Source organism: Cebus imitator, unplaced genomic scaffold, assembly GCF_001604975.1.
Source record: "Cebus imitator isolate Cc_AM_T3 unplaced genomic scaffold, Cebus_imitator-1.0 Scaffold929, whole genome shotgun sequence".
NCBI lineage: Eukaryota > Metazoa > Chordata > Mammalia > Primates > Cebidae > Cebus > Cebus imitator.
This window is the reverse complement of record NW_016108244.1, coordinates 92,096-109,834: the sequence shown is the minus strand read 5'-3', so window position 1 is coordinate 109,834 and position 17,739 is coordinate 92,096. Positions and strand designations below refer to the sequence as shown.

At 46.4% G+C, this 17,739-nt stretch overlaps 2 protein-coding genes across 6 annotated transcripts in view; one reads left to right on the top strand and one right to left on the bottom strand.

Annotated features, from left to right (window-relative positions):
* Positions 1-14,249, bottom strand: part of PSMD13 (proteasome 26S subunit, non-ATPase 13) — a 17,748-nt gene extending 3,499 nt beyond the window's left edge. The window contains exons 1-9 of the mRNA XM_017520988.1: positions 13,660-14,249; positions 11,736-11,814; positions 6,534-6,568; positions 6,394-6,449; positions 6,131-6,174; positions 5,871-5,957; positions 2,956-3,127; positions 877-956; positions 669-794 (exon numbers count right to left, since the gene is read on the bottom strand). Of these exons, the coding sequence (XP_017376477.1) occupies positions 669-794; positions 877-956; positions 2,956-3,127; positions 5,871-5,957; positions 6,131-6,174; positions 6,394-6,449; positions 6,534-6,568; positions 11,736-11,814; positions 13,660-13,754 (774 nt within the window). The 5' untranslated portion in view covers positions 13,755-14,249. The remainder of the gene's footprint in view (positions 1-668; positions 795-876; positions 957-2,955; positions 3,128-5,870; positions 5,958-6,130; positions 6,175-6,393; positions 6,450-6,533; positions 6,569-11,735; positions 11,815-13,659) is intronic.
* Positions 13,969-17,739, top strand: part of SIRT3 (sirtuin 3) — a 23,072-nt gene continuing 19,301 nt past the window's right edge. The window contains exons 1-3 of one of the 5 annotated variants that reach the window (XM_017520987.1): positions 13,969-14,184; positions 16,939-17,127; positions 17,235-17,467. In XM_017520987.1, the coding sequence (XP_017376476.1) occupies positions 17,081-17,127; positions 17,235-17,467 (280 nt within the window). In that variant the 5' untranslated portion in view covers positions 13,969-14,184; positions 16,939-17,080. Of the gene's footprint in view, positions 14,185-14,423; positions 14,761-16,938; positions 17,128-17,234; positions 17,468-17,739 lie in introns of those variants that run through there. The other 4 variants (XM_037735717.1, XM_017520985.1, XM_017520986.1 and 1 more) reach the window with 4 other exon arrangements.

Here is a 17,739-nt window from a genome sequence, read left to right as displayed (position 1 = left end):
AAAAAAAAAAAAAAAATAACTATTTCCTACCACTGTCAACATTTTATTAATATTTACTTCTAATAACCTCATTAAAAAAGAACAAGTCCTTGTGACGCACCTCTCACTAACTCCCACCTTCCAGAGGCTCCTTCCCCCAGTGCCCGCTCTCCCCTTGCACTGAGGTGAACTGACTGTTCTCCCTGCGCCAGGCACCTGTTCCTCCTTCATCTCACCCTCTCTCCCACCCACTCATGTTGGCTTCACACACCCTTCTTTCAGTTCAGCTAACATGCTAAAATTTTCCTTCTCCTTGGCTAAGTGCACTCGTCCTGTGCCTCTTCACTCATTCCTAAGGGCACACAGACGATGACCTTAGGTCACTGTGACTTCATGGGATTTGGGACACCTTCTGAGACACCCCCTGCACCCAGCATACATGCAGGGCCCACATTCGATTCTGTTTTCTCAGAATACCCTCTCTCTTCCTCTGTAGCACTGAGTAATACTGTAGCTAACTAACCACTTAGCTCTCTGCTCCATGACAGCAAGGACTAGCCTGTCTTGGTCTCCTCTTTGCCCAGTGCCTTCCTGTGTGCGCGGCATGTAGGGAAGATGCTCAATGAACATCTGTTGTATGAGTGATAAATACACAGGGGAATAAGGGCTGGGCATCGTGGGAGTCACACCTGCTGGCCCCAGGCAGTCTTCAGAGTCTGGAACCTCTCCACATTGCCACTGTTGAAGGCGTACAGGGTGTCAATCAGCCACTGCCGGTCAGTGTTCCGCAGGGACTCCAGCACAGGGTGCATGAGCTGTGAGGACAGAGATTGTCAGCTGGTAACACTTCAGTCTCCCCTTTCCTTGTTAAGGAAGCTGAGCCCAGGGTCAACTTACAAGTTCTCCAAAGTTAAAAACTCCCTCGCCGAGAAGTCCTGCTAGCCCCAGCGTGAAGGCTCTCTCCTGCTGCTCAGACACTATGGTAGCAACACAGGCCCACTTACCATCCAGTCACAATCATCAGTCCTGTTTAGCTTTCAAAGTCTCATATAACAAAAACGTAAAAAAACCATTGTTTGTAAGGGTGTATTACAAAGCCTTGACTTTAGTCACCTCTTCTAAAGTATTGGGTTGACTTAGATTATACCAGGAACCACATACACATGGGTTTTCTGGAAAGAGCATTCATTTATTATTTTTCACCTAAATATAGGTGAATCTATCCATATTTTCAGCTGTGCCACCTCGAACCAGTTCCTTAAATCTCTTACCTGCTACGGCAAGGAATATTATCTGTTATTTATTTATTTATTTATTTATTTAATGAGACGGAGTTTCACTCATGTTACCCAGGCTGGAGTGCAATGGCGTGATCTCGGCTCACCGCCACCTCCGCCTCCTGGGTTCAGGCAATTCTCCTGCCTCAGCCTCCTGAGTAGCTGGGATTACAGGCACGCGCCACCATGCCCAGATGATTTTTTGTATTTTTAGTAGAGACGGGGTTTCACCATGTTGACCAGGATGGTCTCGATCTCTTGACCTCATGATCCACCCGCCTCGGCCTCCCAAAGTGCTGGGATTACAGGCTTGAGCCACTGCGCCCGGCCCTGTTATTTATTTTTAAGTTACCCAAACTAGCTTCTTTCAGACCAGAATTAACTTACTTTTTGTTCCTAGACAGCAAGTCCGTTACTCTCTGACCACCTCAGTTCCTTTTCCATTTTTCTTGACATATAGTAATAAAAACTGCATCAACACTGTAAGAGCTGCCGGTCTCCTTAATGACAACAGTGTTTCATGAAGAACATCTAAAATCTGCTGAAATTTTTTTTTTTTTTTGAGACGGAGTTTCGCTCGTTACCCAGGCTGGAGTGCAATGGCGCGATCTTGGCTCACCGCAACCTCCGCCTCCTGGGTTCAGGCAATTCTCCTGCCTCAGCCTCCTGAGTAGCTGGGATTACAGGCACGTGCCACCATGCCCAGCTAATTTTTTGTATTTTCAGTAGAGATGGGGTTTCACCATGTTGACCAGGATGGTCTCGATCTCTTGACCTCGCGATCCACCCGCCTCGGCCTCCCAAAGTGCTGGGATTACAGGCTTGAGTCACCGCGCCCGGCCAGCTGAAAATTTCTTTTCTGAACATATATTCCTTGCACTTTCCCCAAAACTCATTGTTTGTTTTCTTTCCACTCTTGAATCCTTGAAAGATTTAATAATTTTTCCCCATGGGTCTGGAATGCCAGTTTTCAAAACAAGGGTCTCAGCTATAGGGATTTCATGTGTCCTTCTTCCTACGGCAGGGTAGTCCGTGGGTGGGCTTAGAAAGTTTTCTTATCAAGGCACTTCCTAAAAAACCTGTGACTTGGGTAGCAGTAAGGAACTGGAGAAGGAGCAGTAAAGGAGCCAGGAGGAATTAGCCTCATTTTCACATAGATTAAATGCCGGAGACAAATACAACATAGAAAGTAAAGCTTATGTATAAAAGAAAAAAGACAAATAAGAAAGTAAAGCTTATGTAAATCTTCCCATCTTTTCTTCAAAACAGGATGAATCCATCTGAGTTCTTTTTTTTTTTTTGGTGAGACGGAGTCTTGCTCTGTCACCAGGCTGGACTGTGGTGGTGCAATCTCAGCTCACTGCAACCTCCACCTCCTGAGTTCAAGTGATTCGCCCGCCTCGGCCTCCCGAGTAACTGGGATTATAGGCAGCCACCGTCAAAGTTAGCTAAACATACATATATTTTTTGTATTTTTAGTAGAGACAGGGTTTCACCATGTTGGCCATGCTGGTCTTGAACTCCTGATGTCAGGTGATCCACCTGACTCAGCCTCCCAAAGTGCTGGGATTACAGGCGTGAGCCACCATGCCCAGACCCATCTTAGTAATAACTGAGAACTATCACCTAAAGCACCTCGTAGCTGCTATGTTTGGAGAATATGCTCCTGTGTGACGTGGACTTTAATGGCCTAGGTTACCTGGTAGATCCTTGATGTCAACACAGCCCAAAAACCGCAGAGCATCTTTGTAGTAGGACGCGTGGTTTCCGATTGTTTGATAGTATTTGCTGGAGAGATCATAGAAACGACTGTGCACTGATGTAACGCCGGGAAGGCTGTTGAGCATCTCTTCAACATCTTCAATTGTTTCCTACACAGGAAGCAAAATCATCTCTCTTTTTATGTTCAAATTTTATTTAATTTTTTTAGAGCCAGGGTCTCACTCCGTTGTCTAGGGTGGTCTTGAACTCCTGGCCTCAAGTGATTCTCCCACCTCACCCTCTGTAGTAGCTGGGATTACAAGTGCAAGCCACTGTGCTTGGTTAAGATTTTTAAAGTAATATATTGTGGGATGAAAAGCATAAACCACAAAGACAAAGACTGATCAATGTTACTACATTAAAATGGAAAACTTCATCCAAAACACAGAAAAAAGTACAAAGCCAAGCTATAGACTGGGAAACAATACTTATAGCATATATAACCCACTAGCAATTATGACCAAGGAAATATAAAAATGCTAACAAATCAGTCAGGAGACAAGCAACACAGTAGAAAAATGGGCAAAATACATTAATAGGCAATTGACAAATTTGGAGACACAAATAGAAATAAACCACTAGTAATTGTGAAATGCAAATTAAACCCCCAACAAGATATCATTTCACTTACATTAGATCAGCAAGAGTTAAGGAGCCTGAAACTATCAGGTGTTGGAGATATGGAGCTTCCAGAGTGCTCATATGGTGCTGAGGGAGCATACCTCTGGGAAAGGCATATGCTCGTTATCTGTAGTCTCCTAGTGAGACTGCATATATCCTGGTGAGATTCTGCCCACAGACACAAGGGACCAGGCACTGAAATACTTACAGCATTATTGTTTGTGATAGTAAAATGAAACAACCTAAATCTCTCTTTTTCTTTTTTTAAGACAGTCTCCCTCTGTTGTCCAGCATGGAGTGCAGTGGTGCAATCTTGGCTCACTGCAACCTCCACCTCCTGGGTTCAAGCAATTCTGTGCTTCAGCCTCCCAAGTAGCTGGGATTACAGGTGCCTGCCACCATGCCCAGCTAATTTTTGTATTTTTAGTAGATATGGGGTTTCACCATCTTGGCCAGGCTGGTCTAGAACTCCTGACCTCGTGATCTACCTCCTTAGCCTCCCAAAGTGCTGAGATTACAGGTCTGAGCTACCATGCCTGACCCTAAATCTCTTCAATAGGAGACTAGATACATACGTTGTGAAACACTTATACAATGAAGTATCACACAGGAGTAAAAGCACACTGGTTACACATATCAATATGATGACTCTGACATCTAGCATTAAGCCAATGTGAAAACACGTAAGAGTTACACACCCCTACTTTTATGTTTTTTTTTGAGACGGAGTTTCGCTCTTGTTACCCAGGCTGGAGTGCAATGGCGCGATCCCAGCTCACCGCAACCTCCGCCTCCTGGGTTCAGGCAATTCTCCTGCCTCAGCCTCCCGAGCAGCTGGGATTACAGGCACACACCACCATGCCCAGCTAATTTTTTGCATTTTTAGTGGAGACGGGGTTTCACCATGTTGACCAGGATGGTCTTGATCTCTTGACCTCGTGATCCACCTGCCTCGGCCTCCCGAAGTGCTGGGATTACAGGCGTGAGCCACTGCGCCCGGCCCACACACCCCTATTTAATGAAGCACAGGGAAATGCACGGGCATGAGAGGGAGCCTGGCTGGGGGCGAAGTGTGGTCTGAAGGACACTAGTGCCCTAATTGCCATGCTGCTTCATTCATAAGCTGGTTAGGACACATGGATGCCTATTACAGCATTCTTTACTGTGACTTACAGGTTTCAATGTGTCTTAAATATTTCAAAATAAAATGCAGTAAGTATGCATATGGGTTAGGACTGAGAAACAATAAGCAATAAAAGGTATTGTTTCAGGGCAATGAGGACATGAACACTTTTAACCCTTACCCCCACTATTTTCTTTAATATGACGATTACCAAAGCAAACACAGACACACGCAGGCTCTGGTTAAACAAGGCGGACCAACCACATATGTTGGTTTCACTGCCACCCACATCCATACTTGTTCCCCAAACTGCACTAAAATGAACATAAGACAGACACAAAAATAGACAGGATACTTCAACAACATTTAGGAGGCAGAGGGAAGATGGAGGAATAGCACATGATGCGTCAGTGGTGTGCAGGCTGACCATGGTCAGGGAGGACCCGTGTGCTTTGGACTGACTCAGGCCATGCTGGGTCATTACTAGATGGATGTGCTGTGGTAACACAGGGGAGTGTTCATTTGTTTAAGGGCAACAGGCATTACATCAGCAACTTATCCTTAAGTGGTTTTGGAAAAAAGCTACACACACACAGACACACACACACAGGCAAAAGTGGAAAAAGGGTAGCAATGTGGGGACGGGCACAGTGACTCATGACTAATCCCAGCACTTTTGGAGGCTGCTGTGGGCGGATCGCTTGAGGTCTGGAGTTCGAGACCAGCCTGCCAACACGGTGAAACCCTGACTCTACTAAGAACACAAAAAAATTAGTCAGGTGTGGTGGCACATGCCTGTAATCTCAAATACTCAGGAGGCTGAGGCAGGAAAATCACTTGAACCAGAAAGGCGGAGGCTGCAGTGAGCCGAGATTGTGCCACTGCACTCCACAGACTGGGTAAACAGAGCCAGACTCCATCTCAAAAAATAGGTCTGCAATGGGAAATTTGGGTTGGGGTATCGGAGTTCTTTGTATTATTTTTGCAACTTTTCTGTAATTCAAAAAATGTTTTAAAATAAACAGTAATGAAGAAAAGTAGGTTATTTTTTTCCCTACAGTTTTAAATAATTTTAAACCAAAGACAAGTCTGTATTATGGTGAGCTCACCTTTGTAACCTGTAGGTCCCCAATGTTTAATTTTAGAGCTCCAATCGCTGTTTTACACAGGATCACTGCCTCATCACTACTTTTCACCTAAGACATCAAAAACAAAAACAAGAAACCTCAGAATGTGGGCAGCTACTTACACATTAACATGACCTTGACAGCTAGAGACCCTGTGGTCTTGAAAGGTCTGGACAGTGAGCATGGACAGAAACTCTAAGTTACACACACTCTAAAAGCTATTGCTCAGATCTCACATTTACCTTCTCACGAGTCTTTTCCAGAAAAGTAAGGGCCACATTAGGATCTAGAAAAGAAAGAACAACAAAGTCAGAAGGACCACCAACAGACTGGTTTCCACCAACCACGACACCTTTAAGTAAGATAATCTTTAGGTTTTGACCATAAAGTATAATGAAAACATAGTATCTGATACAGAAAGCACAAAAGTTCAATTAACATATATTTCAAGATAATTTTAACTACCATTTGGATCCGCTCCTTTATAAAACAAAGTAAGACTCACCAGTCATCTGTCTAACGACATGAAGAATGATTTCTACCAGGGACAAAGGGTTCACCCTGAAATAAAAGCCACCAGCCTTTGAGTACCAGTGAGTATCAATATACTCATTTTCAAAGTAAAAACTGATGAAAAGGTTTTACCTGTGTTCAAATTCACTGATGAAGTTTTCATAAAGCTGTGAAACCAAAACATGGAGAGAAATTATAGGATGTCTTTTATTCTGCAAAATGAAGACCCCAAACCCTATTTTTAGTAAAGAAGTTGCATCGATGCTATCGAGTTAGGAGTGTGCAAACCACAATGCCCATCACATAGTAAGCAATGCATAAATGTTTTCAGAATGACAGGAGATCATATTAGGGCTTATATCAATTCACATAAATGATCAACAGATTATTGGGCCAGGCACGATGGCTGACACCTGTAATCCCAGCACTTTGGGAGGCTGAGGCGGGCAGATCATCTGAGGTCAGGAGTTCAAGACCAGTTTTGCCAACATGGTGAAACCCCATCTCTACTAAATATATAAAAATTAGCCAGGTGTGGTGGCACACGCCTGTAATCCCAGCTACTTGGGAAGCTGAGGCAGGAGAATTGCCTGAACTCGGGAGGTAGAGGTTGCGGTGAGCCGAGATTGCACCACTGCACTCCAGCCTGGGCAACAGAGCAAAACCCCATTTCAAAAAAAAAAAAAAAAAGAAAAAGATCAACATTATTAAGGAAAACTAGGTTTCTTCTAGCTTTGGGAATTAGACTACTGACCTATAAGAACCTCCAGAGAAATGCCTATATTCTTTCTTCCAGGTATTGTAAGTTAAATAGACTATCAGATTGAAATGCTCCCTCAGTTTCCTCCCCGTGGCTTCTGGGCTTGCTGTGTGGACCGCTGTGAAGACGGCCTGAGCTGCTGTGTGGTCCCTGGCTGACCAGGACAGGTTTACTTGCTTATTTAAATAATAATAAGACCACTACCCTGCTTATTTAAATAATAATAAGACCACTGTGGAAGGAAGGTGAATCCCCTTAAGTAAAACTGTTGAAAACCCTACAGCTAAAGATTCAAGATTTACGTTCAGCAGCTGTACTAACGTATTTCTTGAGAAAAGTAAAATGTGCTCTAGAGAATGGAACCGTGATGTCCAATACAAAGGCAGAGTCTGGGTTCAGCTCAGAGAGAGAGACTCTAGAGAATGGAACCGTGATGTCCAATACAAAGGCAGATCTGGGTTCAGCTCAAACAGAGAGACAGCAGCCTCTGTCTTGTACATTTCCCACCACGTAAGTCAGCAGTGTTGTGTGCAGCATAAACGACACCTAAACCAAAAACAAGGACACAAAAGACGGGAGGTGGTGACCAAAGTCTTCTACAAGGAGAGGGAAGTAAGAAAGGGAAAGGAAAGGAAAGAAGTCACCCAGTATCAGCATCAAGTATGTGGCACTGCTGTAAGAGACCCCAATGGACAGAAGCCTTTGGTTTGCATCATTTACCTTAACTGTGAACCCCTGTGCCTCCCATCTTTATCATCGAAGTTGACAGTGAAATAAATCTGTATCAGAAGTTGGCATCTCAGGCTGGGCGCAGTGGCTCACACCTGTAATCCCAGCACTTTGGGAGGCCGAGGCGGGCGGATCATGAGGTCAAGAGATCAAGACCATCCTGGCCAACATAGTGAAACCCCGTTTCTACTAAAATACAAAAATTAACTGGGTGCGGTGGCGCATGCCTGTAGTCTTATCTACTCAGGAGGCTGAGGCAGGAGAACTGCTTGAAGCCGGGAGGCAGAGGTTGCAGTGAGCCGACATCGCGCCACTGCACTCCAGCCTGGCAGCTGGTGAAGAGTGAGACTGTCTCAAAAAAAAAAAAAAAAAAAAAAAGAAGTTTGCATCTCACTTTTATACAGTATAAAAGAATCTTTTGGTCTTTCAATGCAGTTTTTTTTGAAGAAAGAATATTTTAAAATGGATAATGGACTGTGCAATGTCTCTATCCTCTGTGTAAACATGTTTCAGATAAATTTCTATTAGATTTGAAATACACATTTTGTTCACCAATTAAGTTAATGAAATAAAATTTAAAGAAATGTTCACTAATCAAACGGAATGGAGTTCCTTCAGATTTTAGAAGGTTAAGGCTAATTATGCACCATTATCAAATTCCTTAGCCATTCAGTACTTCAGCACTCCCTCAGACTCTATGCTAGGTACTGCAACACAGACTGTGTAAGACAAACGATGTGTTTTCAAGGAGCTCCTGGTGTACTGAAGACAGTCTTTAAACAAATAAATTACAATAGAATGAGTTTAAGAGCAAACTGAAAAAAAAAAAAAAACCACACAGAAGGGGATCAGCCAAAGGGAGAGGCTTCAAAGCTTGTTGTAGAAGTGGCAATCCTGAGTTTCAAGGAATGAAGAGCAGTTAAGAGAGGTGGCCATTTGGTCTGGGAGAGAAAGAAGTTGAGAGAACATTCCAGACAGTAACAAATGTGCAAAAGCAAGGAAGAAAAAAAATATGTTTCAGGAGTATTTCTGAAGGACACAGACTAGACAGCACTGAAGATTGGTTTCTGTCCAGAACGCAATGCTGAACTGCTGGAGACACATGATCACATTTCTATTTTAGAAACATGCCTAGGGCAGAGAGGACAGCGGGTGAAAGAGACTGAGAGAGGCCAGTGAGAGGCTAGTACTGGCCAAAATAGGAGAGTGAGGGAGCAACAGTGCTGAGGATGGATGACAATCTGAGAGGTTCAGGGGTAACTTGAACCAGACTCACTCAGATGTGGGCTGGTCACAGAGGAGGAGAGCTGACAAGAGCTTATGGCTAGGTAACTGGGCCAAAAGAGTGCCTAGCGAGGCCACAGCAGGAGAGGGAACCTCCAAATGACCTTAACTTTGGATTAGGAGAGCCGGTAGTTCCTCTGGAATATGAAGGTAGAAAGATGAAAACATCCCTGTGGCAATTACATATTGAAATCTGGCACGTAAGAAACAGCCAACTAAATAAAATGCAATTTTTGTCCCGGCACAGGGCTCACATCTGTAACCCAGCACTTTGGGAGGCCGAAGTGGCTGGATCACTTGAGGACAGGAGTTCGAGACCAGCCTGGCCAACATGGCGAAACCCATCTCTGCTAAAACTACAAAAATTAGCCAGGCATGGTGGCACATACCTGTAATCCCAGCTACTTGGGAGGCTGAGGCATGAGAATGGCTTGAACTCAGGAGACGAAGGTTGCAGTGAGCTGAGATCCACCATCGCACTCCGGTCTAGGCAACAGAGTGAGACTCTATGCCCCTGTCCCCAAAAATAAATTAAATCGCGGCCGGGCAGTGGCTCAGGCCTGTAATCCCAGCACTTTGGGAAGCCAAGGTGGGTGGCTCACCTGAGGTTAGGAATTTGAGACCAGCCTGGTCAACATGGTGAAACCCCGTCTCTACCAAAAATTCAAAAATTAGCCAGGCATGGTGGCGGGTGCCTGTAATCCCAGCTAATGTGGAGGCTGAGGCAGGAGAATCATTTGAACCTGGGAGGTGGAGGTTGCAGTGAGCCAAGACTGTGCCACTGCTCTCCAGCCTGGGCAACAAGAGCAAAACTCCATCTCAAAAATAAACAAACAAATAAATAAAATGGCATTTTTACTACAAGTGACTATTTCAAAGATATCTTCCTTATTAGAAGGAAATGTTTGAATTTTCCTGACATCTATTAATCTAATAGATGTCAAAAAAAATTACCTTAAAAAAGAAGCCCACTAAGTCCAGAAAGTCAAAATTATTCCTGGTGATTACAAATTCATAAATACTATCCATTTTACACTTGTGTTGGCTGGATCCCAAAAATTTTTTAAAGGTTTATTTTGTCCATGGGAAAAGTAAACTCAAATCTGCCAACCTAAATAAACATCACCTTACTGTGAGGTTTAGGAAATGTTTTTGCCATGTGTAGAAAAGTGATTTAAACATAAGAAAGCAAAGGACAGAGATAAACAATTATGAATTATCTATCATGACAATTTAGAACCTTAGGAAACAAGTATTAAAATAGGTCTCAGACCGGGCGCCGTGGCTCACGCCTATAATCCCAGCACTTTGGGAGGCTGTGGCGGGTGGATCACCCGAGTTTGGGAGTTTGAGACTAGCCTGGCCAACACTGGCGAAACCCCGTCTCTACTAAGAAATACAAAAACTAGCCGGATGTGTTGGTGGGCGCCTGTAATCCCAGCTACTTGAAGGCTGAGGCAGAAGAGTTGCTTGAACTTGGCAGGTGGAGGGTGCAGTGAGCCAAGATTGTGCCACTGCACTCCAGCCTGGACGACAAGAGCAAAACTCCGTCTCAAAACAAAACAAAACCCAAAAAGACAAGTCTTATTTATCATTTTCCCACGTAATCTGAAAGATAGAATATTCAGCAAAATCTCCAGGTTTAAAGATGGTTTTAAGTTCCTTTGAGTAGTAAAATGTGAAATTGATGGCTATAAACCACAAGAAAATCTTATAAGCCCAGGTGGTGGGGTAGTAAGGTGGTAAGCTCTATGGTCAGCATATAAAAGTAATGTATTCAGGAGAAATAACTCAAGATGTAATTATAAGCTAGCTATCAGTTACGACGCTGATATGAATCTGATTCATTCAGAATCAGAGAAAGGCATCACAGAGCAAGATGTAAGGAAAAGCTTCCAAGAGGAGGCTATCAGTGAGCAAATTTGTGGGGATGTGTTAGGGGATCTGGGGAAGGCTGGAAAGAAAAGTGTACATATATTTTTCCTGTTGAAAAAATTCTAAAAGTAGGGCTCTCCCTCTAAGCCACCTACCCTCAACCCAAGTAGAAAAGGTGCTTCATCTGCCACACTACCCAGGACAGTGTCTGGACAAGCAAGCAGCCTGTGGCTGAAGGAAGGGGTCTAAGATTCCTACAGACAGAAATCTTCCTCATACCTTACCCCACCCTCCAACTGGGTCTGAACTTTCTACTGAAAGTAGAGTACTAAAAGAAGCCTACGAACAATAAGATACTCAGGTGTGCTGTAAGATAGCACTTCATGCTAGAATTTTAGAAAACGCCAGAATGTCAGCATTTGAATCCTCTTCTGCCACTTATCAGCAGTGACCCATGGTAAGTTATTAAAGTTTTATGTTTGCTTCCACATCAAAAAAGTGAGATAAAAGTAGTATTTATTGGCCAATGTTGTTATGAAGGCTATGTGAAGCACTCAGACCAGTACCTGACATGAAGTGGCTGCTGAAGTTGTAGCTTACTACTATTACCAGCATAAAGCCGATCTTATTTTAAAAAGTCCTTTAGCACATTCGTATAATCTGATGTGGCATGGCCAATTATTTACCTTAATGAGACCATCTCCTTGGGCAAAGCACGGATCTTGCACAAAATCAAGCACCTGAAGTGTCAGCTGATGCCACAACCTGAAAAACATACAGCACTGAAGACCTCTAAACTAATACCAGTCACAGACACCTTCAGCCTTGACGGTCTTATCAAGTCACAAATACAGGTTGGGTATCTCTAATCCGAAACTTTAAATCTGAAATGCTCCAAAATCCAAAACTTTTTGATCAGCAACATAAGGCTCAAATGAAATGACCACTGGAGTATTTCAGATTTCTGAATTACGGGTACTGAACAGGTAAGTTTATATCACAAACATTCCAAAATTCGAAAAAATACTAAACCCAAAAATCTTTTGCCCCAATTCGTTTCATCTCTCTCTCTTTTTTTTTTTTTTGAGACGGAGTCTTGCTCTGGTGCCCAGGCTTGAGTGCAGTGGTGCCATCTCAGCTCACTGCAACCTCCGTCTCCCAGATTCAAACGATTCTTCTGCCTCAGTGTCCCGAGTAGCTGGGATTTCAGGCATGAGCCACCCGTCTGGCTGCCCCAGTGCATTTCTGATAACGGATGCTAAATCCATGCCATCCAGCCTCTACTGTGTAAAGAATGCTAAAGCAGATGTGACAGACCCGAGTTCTTTTCCTGCCTCTGCTACCCAGTGGTTGTGTCACTTTGAGATCTCTCAACTTCTCTAAGACTCAGTTTCCCCAGGTATGAAATGGAGAACATTGTTCTACATTACCTCCAAGAATTATTGGGAGGTTTGACTGGAAACAAGAACTTTGGAATCATACATATCTAACCTGAGATTCTGGCTCTTCTACCTATTAGCTAGGGAAAGCAATTAAAATGAGCTTCAGTTTCCTCATCTGTGAAAAGGATGAATGAAAGATTAAATAAGCTAATATATAAAACCTCCAGGACAGTGAAATAGCGCTTCCCCAAAACCCAAAGGCAAGTATTTAATAACGCAGATAAAATGCTTTGAAAATTACCAAGTGCTGTCTAACACAAATCATTATTTGACAAACACTAATTTGCTCTCAAAAACGAACAGCAGAAGGCTGCTGAATGCTAAACATCATCAAAGCATGTATGCAACATCGACGTGAAACGTATTATATTAAATGCTAGGGTTGTTAACAGGGAGGTTATCACCATTTTCCATGGAGTAGCTCCAGCCCGATGCCAGCAACTTAGTCTATTCATTTTAAAATGAGGTTAGTGCTTAGTAACAATTTTTGTGCAATTCATCCTGTTTCTAAACAAACCTAAACTTTAATACCTTTCTGGGGGCACAAAGCCTAGTGGGGACAATGGGAGGGGGTAAGTGGTTGCACAGCTGCAGAATGAATAGGGAAGACAGCAAAGCTGCACTAGCCTCTGGCCATCAGTTCCAGACCATGAGGAAGATAACTGCAGATACAGTCACACTATGACAAGCCCAAGTATGAATCACCAAGATCTGTTTCCCAAAGTGGGTGGCAACCTGGCCCTCAAAGCGTGTTTGCTTGTTTCACTGGAATCAAGAGCTAACATCAAAGGCCACCCCTGAACCGTTTCAGTAAGACCCAAGGTAGAGGAGTTCAGAAGCCTCCGTCCCGGGCCTTCGTTAAGGAAGCAGTGAATCTCAGACCCGAATAAACACCCTGGCTACAGCTCTTCGCCCTCGTGGTCTGTCATCCCTCTCACTCCTCGACCCTGCCCCTCGGGGTTCCGCAGCAGACTCGCCGGCACAGCTGGCCCTCCCTCGTCCCCGCCTCCCCCAGCCCGGCTCTGAGCGCCCTCACCCGTCCCCGCCGCCCCCAGCCCGGCTCTGAGCGCCCTCAGCCCACCAAGGGCCCGCTCCTCCGCCCGCCCCTCCCTCCGTCTCGCTCTAGCGCCGGGGCCCGGGGCCCGGGGCCCGTCTGCCCGGCGCTCACTTCTTCGTGTAGAGCTCCTCCAGACGATGCCACACAGCGGGCTGCCCAGGCCCGGAGCTCTGGCTCTGCTGCAGGAACCCCGGTACGTCCTTCATGACAGCAGCAAGACCCCCGGGACAGAACAGCCGGGATGTCAGCACCACAGGGATGGCTGCCGGAAATGCTCACTCACTTCCGGCGCCGCGCGACGCGGGGCAGGCTGGGAGCGCCGTGGTCGGCCGAGGGCGGGGTCCGCCGGTTGCCGGGTCACCGCGCGTCCCTACGCTCGGGACACACCTCTCTGCCGCGTTTGCAATCCACTCCCCGCGCACCTCGCCGTGTCACTGAGGCGTTAAAGAGTATGGGCGCCTCTGGTCGCACCGGCCACAAAGCTTTGCGGCGTCAGCCTTTGTGACCCGGAATTGCTCCTCTCAAATGAGGACCTTGCCAGTGGTGTCTTGCAAGGACTAGGTGTAAATATAATGCCTGGCTGTGGTAAAAGCGCTCAGGAAGTATCAACTGTCACCACCATCCGGGCTGAAAAAGGTGTGAGCGCAGAGTTCAGAAATGCTGGCTCCCGTTTTGACCTCCGGGGCGAGGGGTCAGACACCAGACTAGGGAACCGCCTCCACTCGTGCTCTACGTTTACCCGAACGCGCCGGGGGCGTGGCGCGGAGGCGGGGCCGGGGCGTGGACGCGGAGGCGGGGGCGTGGCGTGAACGCGGGGGCGGGTCCGGGGCGGGGCGTGAACGCGGGGGCGGGGCCGGGGCGGGGCCGGGGCCGGGGCCGGGGCGGGGCCGGGGCGGGGCGAGCCCGCAGGACTCTTAGGGCTGCCGGGAACATGGCGCTGTGCGGTTGGCGCAGCGCGGCCGCCCCCTGGCTGTGGGGCTCCGTAGCTGTACGGGCCGAAGCCAGGGGAGGCATGGGGCCGTTCCAGGCCTGCGGCTGTCGGCTGGTGCTTGGCGGCAGAGACGGTGTCAGTGCGGGGCCGGGAGGCAGCCGTGGGGTCCACGGTGAGCCCCTGGGTCCGGCGCACCCTTTGCAGAGGCCTCCCAGACCCGCGGTGCCCGGGGCATTCCGGAGGCGGCCGAGGGCAGCGGCTCCCTGCTTCTCCTTTTCGAGGTATTTTGGGCGAGGACAAGCACTTCTTGCGTGTTCGTTGTCGACACCTCGCCCTCCTTTCTCACCTTGCCGTGTTTCCTTTGCGGCGTGTTGCTTCCGTTCCAGCACCCGGGGCCCCCGTCTTTATGCTGGTCGGTGGACGTCCCTTGTGGGAGTTTTGTCGTTTATTTCACCATTCCCTCATTGAAATACTTCCTAGAGTTTCTTTAGTTATTGTACGTAATGCTGTGGCTAATGACTTTGTTTGCACCTCACTTTTTGCATAAATTCCGAGTACTGGGACTGCTAGGTCCAAGAGTATATGCATTTAACACTTTATCCCTCATAAATGTTGTGCGATTAATACTCCCACAGGTGTGTGATCATACCTGTCTCCATAGTAATTGCATCTGGGAACTGAGCCTGCATACGAAGAAATCTTAAGGTCCATGGTTGTTAGGTATCAAATGCCCTATAATGGATGAATATTTAAGTAGATAATAGTACATTCATTCGCTTGATGCTGTCTGACACAGCTACTGAAAGTATTGATGAAGAGTGAGGCCCGAAGTGGTGGCTCACACTTGTAATGCCAGCACTTTTGGAGGCTGAGACAGGAGGATTGCTTGGGACCAGGAGTTCAAGACCAGCCTGGGCAACATAACGAGACCCCCATCCATACAAAACAGTTAAAAATTAGCCAGGCATGGTGGTGCAAGCCTGTAGCCCCAGTTACTCCCAAGACTAAGGCAAGAGGATCCCTTGAGTCCAGGAGTTCAAGGCTGCAGTGAGCTATGATTGAATGCTCACTGCACTGCAGCCTGGGTGACAGCAAGACCGTATCTACCTGGAAAAAAAAAAAAAAAACTTTAATAGAAAAATCCTGAAGAGTCTGCTGGGTGCAGTGGCTCATGCCTGTTATCCCAGCATTTTGGGAGGCAGAGGCGTTTGGATCACCTGAGTTCAGGAGTGCAAGAGCAGCCTGGCCAACATGGTGAAACCCTGTCTCTGCTAAAAATACAAAAATTAGCCAGGCGTGGTGGCGGGTGCCTGTAATCCCAGCTACTGGGGAGGCTGTGAGCAGGACAATCGCTTGAAACCGAAAGGCGGAGGTTGCAGTGAGCCGAGATCTCTTGACACTGCACTCCAGCCTGGGCTAAAGAGTGAAACTGTGTCTCAAAAGAAAAAAGAAAGAAAGATCCTGAAGAGTCTGCGATTCATCCAAGAAGCCCTCACTGAGCTCTTATTCTGTGCCAGACTCTGTTCTAGGTACTGTAGATAGGGCAGGGACCAGGACAGGCAAATGCGTGGAGCACATTCTAGTATCAGTCCTCCCTACCACTGGCCCTAAAGCAGGAGGCATAGGGCTGCCTGTGAGGAGGAGTCCGTTGCATGGGCTTTCTGCAGTTTGGAATCTGCCCTTTGGCTTTAGATTTTTGAGATCTCTGAATTTGTCCTTTGTGTCCTTTGCACAGTGTCCTTCCCAGGTCGCACCCATGGCTGCCCCTCAGAGTCCCCTCTACTCCCAGTGAATTTCACACCATGCAGTATAGACTTTAAGCCATACATCTTAATGATGTTCCAGACATTTGAAAACTCCATTTATGTGTTCTTCGGTCACTCACGAACATTGTGGTTATGTAGGTGAGGAACGTCTTTCAGGCACCCTTTGTGATACCTTGCCGTCAGCAGGCACTCAGCAGCAATAGTAACTTTCATTCCTTTTGTGATTCTCCTAACGGTTCATGTGTAGTAGCAGCACAGTAGCGGTTTGGGGACGACCTTAAGCAAATAATGTCTGACATGCTGTGTGAAGTGGGCGTTTAACAGGTGGTGGGATGGTTTTAGAGCCAGAGCTTTCCCTCTTGACAACTTGACCAATTTTCATTAGAAAACCCCTTTGGAGGTTTGGACTCAGAGAATTGAGTACCCACTGAGTGTACTGAATTATGAAATGAGCACAGTTTCCATTAACCTGAATTTTTTGCTCCCAAATAAGTCTTGATTTCTGATTTATGACTGCTTTCCATTGTAGCCCAATAGTCAGCTGAAAAATCTGGTTATTTTGGGAGGTCTGGAGAGACATGTATGGTCAATCTCAATGGTGGGGTTGGTGCAAAGGGTAGAATCATGCTCATTCTTGCTATCCTGAGATTGGCTGCTATCTCTTTCTTTTGCTGCTTTGTTTTTTTCTGCCAGTATTAAAGGTGGAAGAAGACCCATATCTTTTTCTGTGGGTGCTTCAAGTGTTGGAAGTGGAGGCAGCAATGACAAGGGGAAGCTTTCTCTGCAGGATGTGGCTGAGCTGATTCGGGCCAGAGCCTGCCAGAGGGTGGTGGTCATGGTGGGGGCCGGCATCAGCACACCCAGTGGCATTCCAGACTTCAGGTACTGTCTGCAGTCCCACCTGCCTCCTGCCCTCTCCACTGCCCGATTTATTCCACTTTCCTGCCCTCTTCCAAAGTCCCCAGAGCCTCTTCCTTCTCTCTCTGCAGATCTCCGGGGAGTGGGCTGTACAGCAACCTCCAGCAGTACAATCTCCCGTACCCCGAAGCCATTTTTGAGCTTCCATTTTTCTTCTACAACCCCAAGCCCTTTTTCACTTTAGCCAAGGAGCTGTACCCTGGAAACTACAAGCCCAATGTCACTCACTACTTCCTCCGGCTGCTTCATGACAAGGGGCTGCTTCTGCGGCTCTACACGCAGAACATCGATGGGCTTGAGAGAGGTGAGCCCTCTGTCCATCTCACTCATTCTTGTTCCCACAGGGAAGGCTCAGGCGCTTGTTTCTGGGGAGGGCTGAGACCTAGTGCTTATGCTTCTTCCTTGGGACTGTTTTTGAGCCAACCAGTTAGGGCTTTGTTCCCACGGAAAATGTTCTCAGGGTGTTTAAAGGCCACTGCTTGCTCTCCTGGTGTACCTGCAGAACTGTGCATTTTGGGCAGAAGTTGACATTGTTTTGCTAATCTATCTGGTGTGATCATCTCTTTTTTCTGGGTT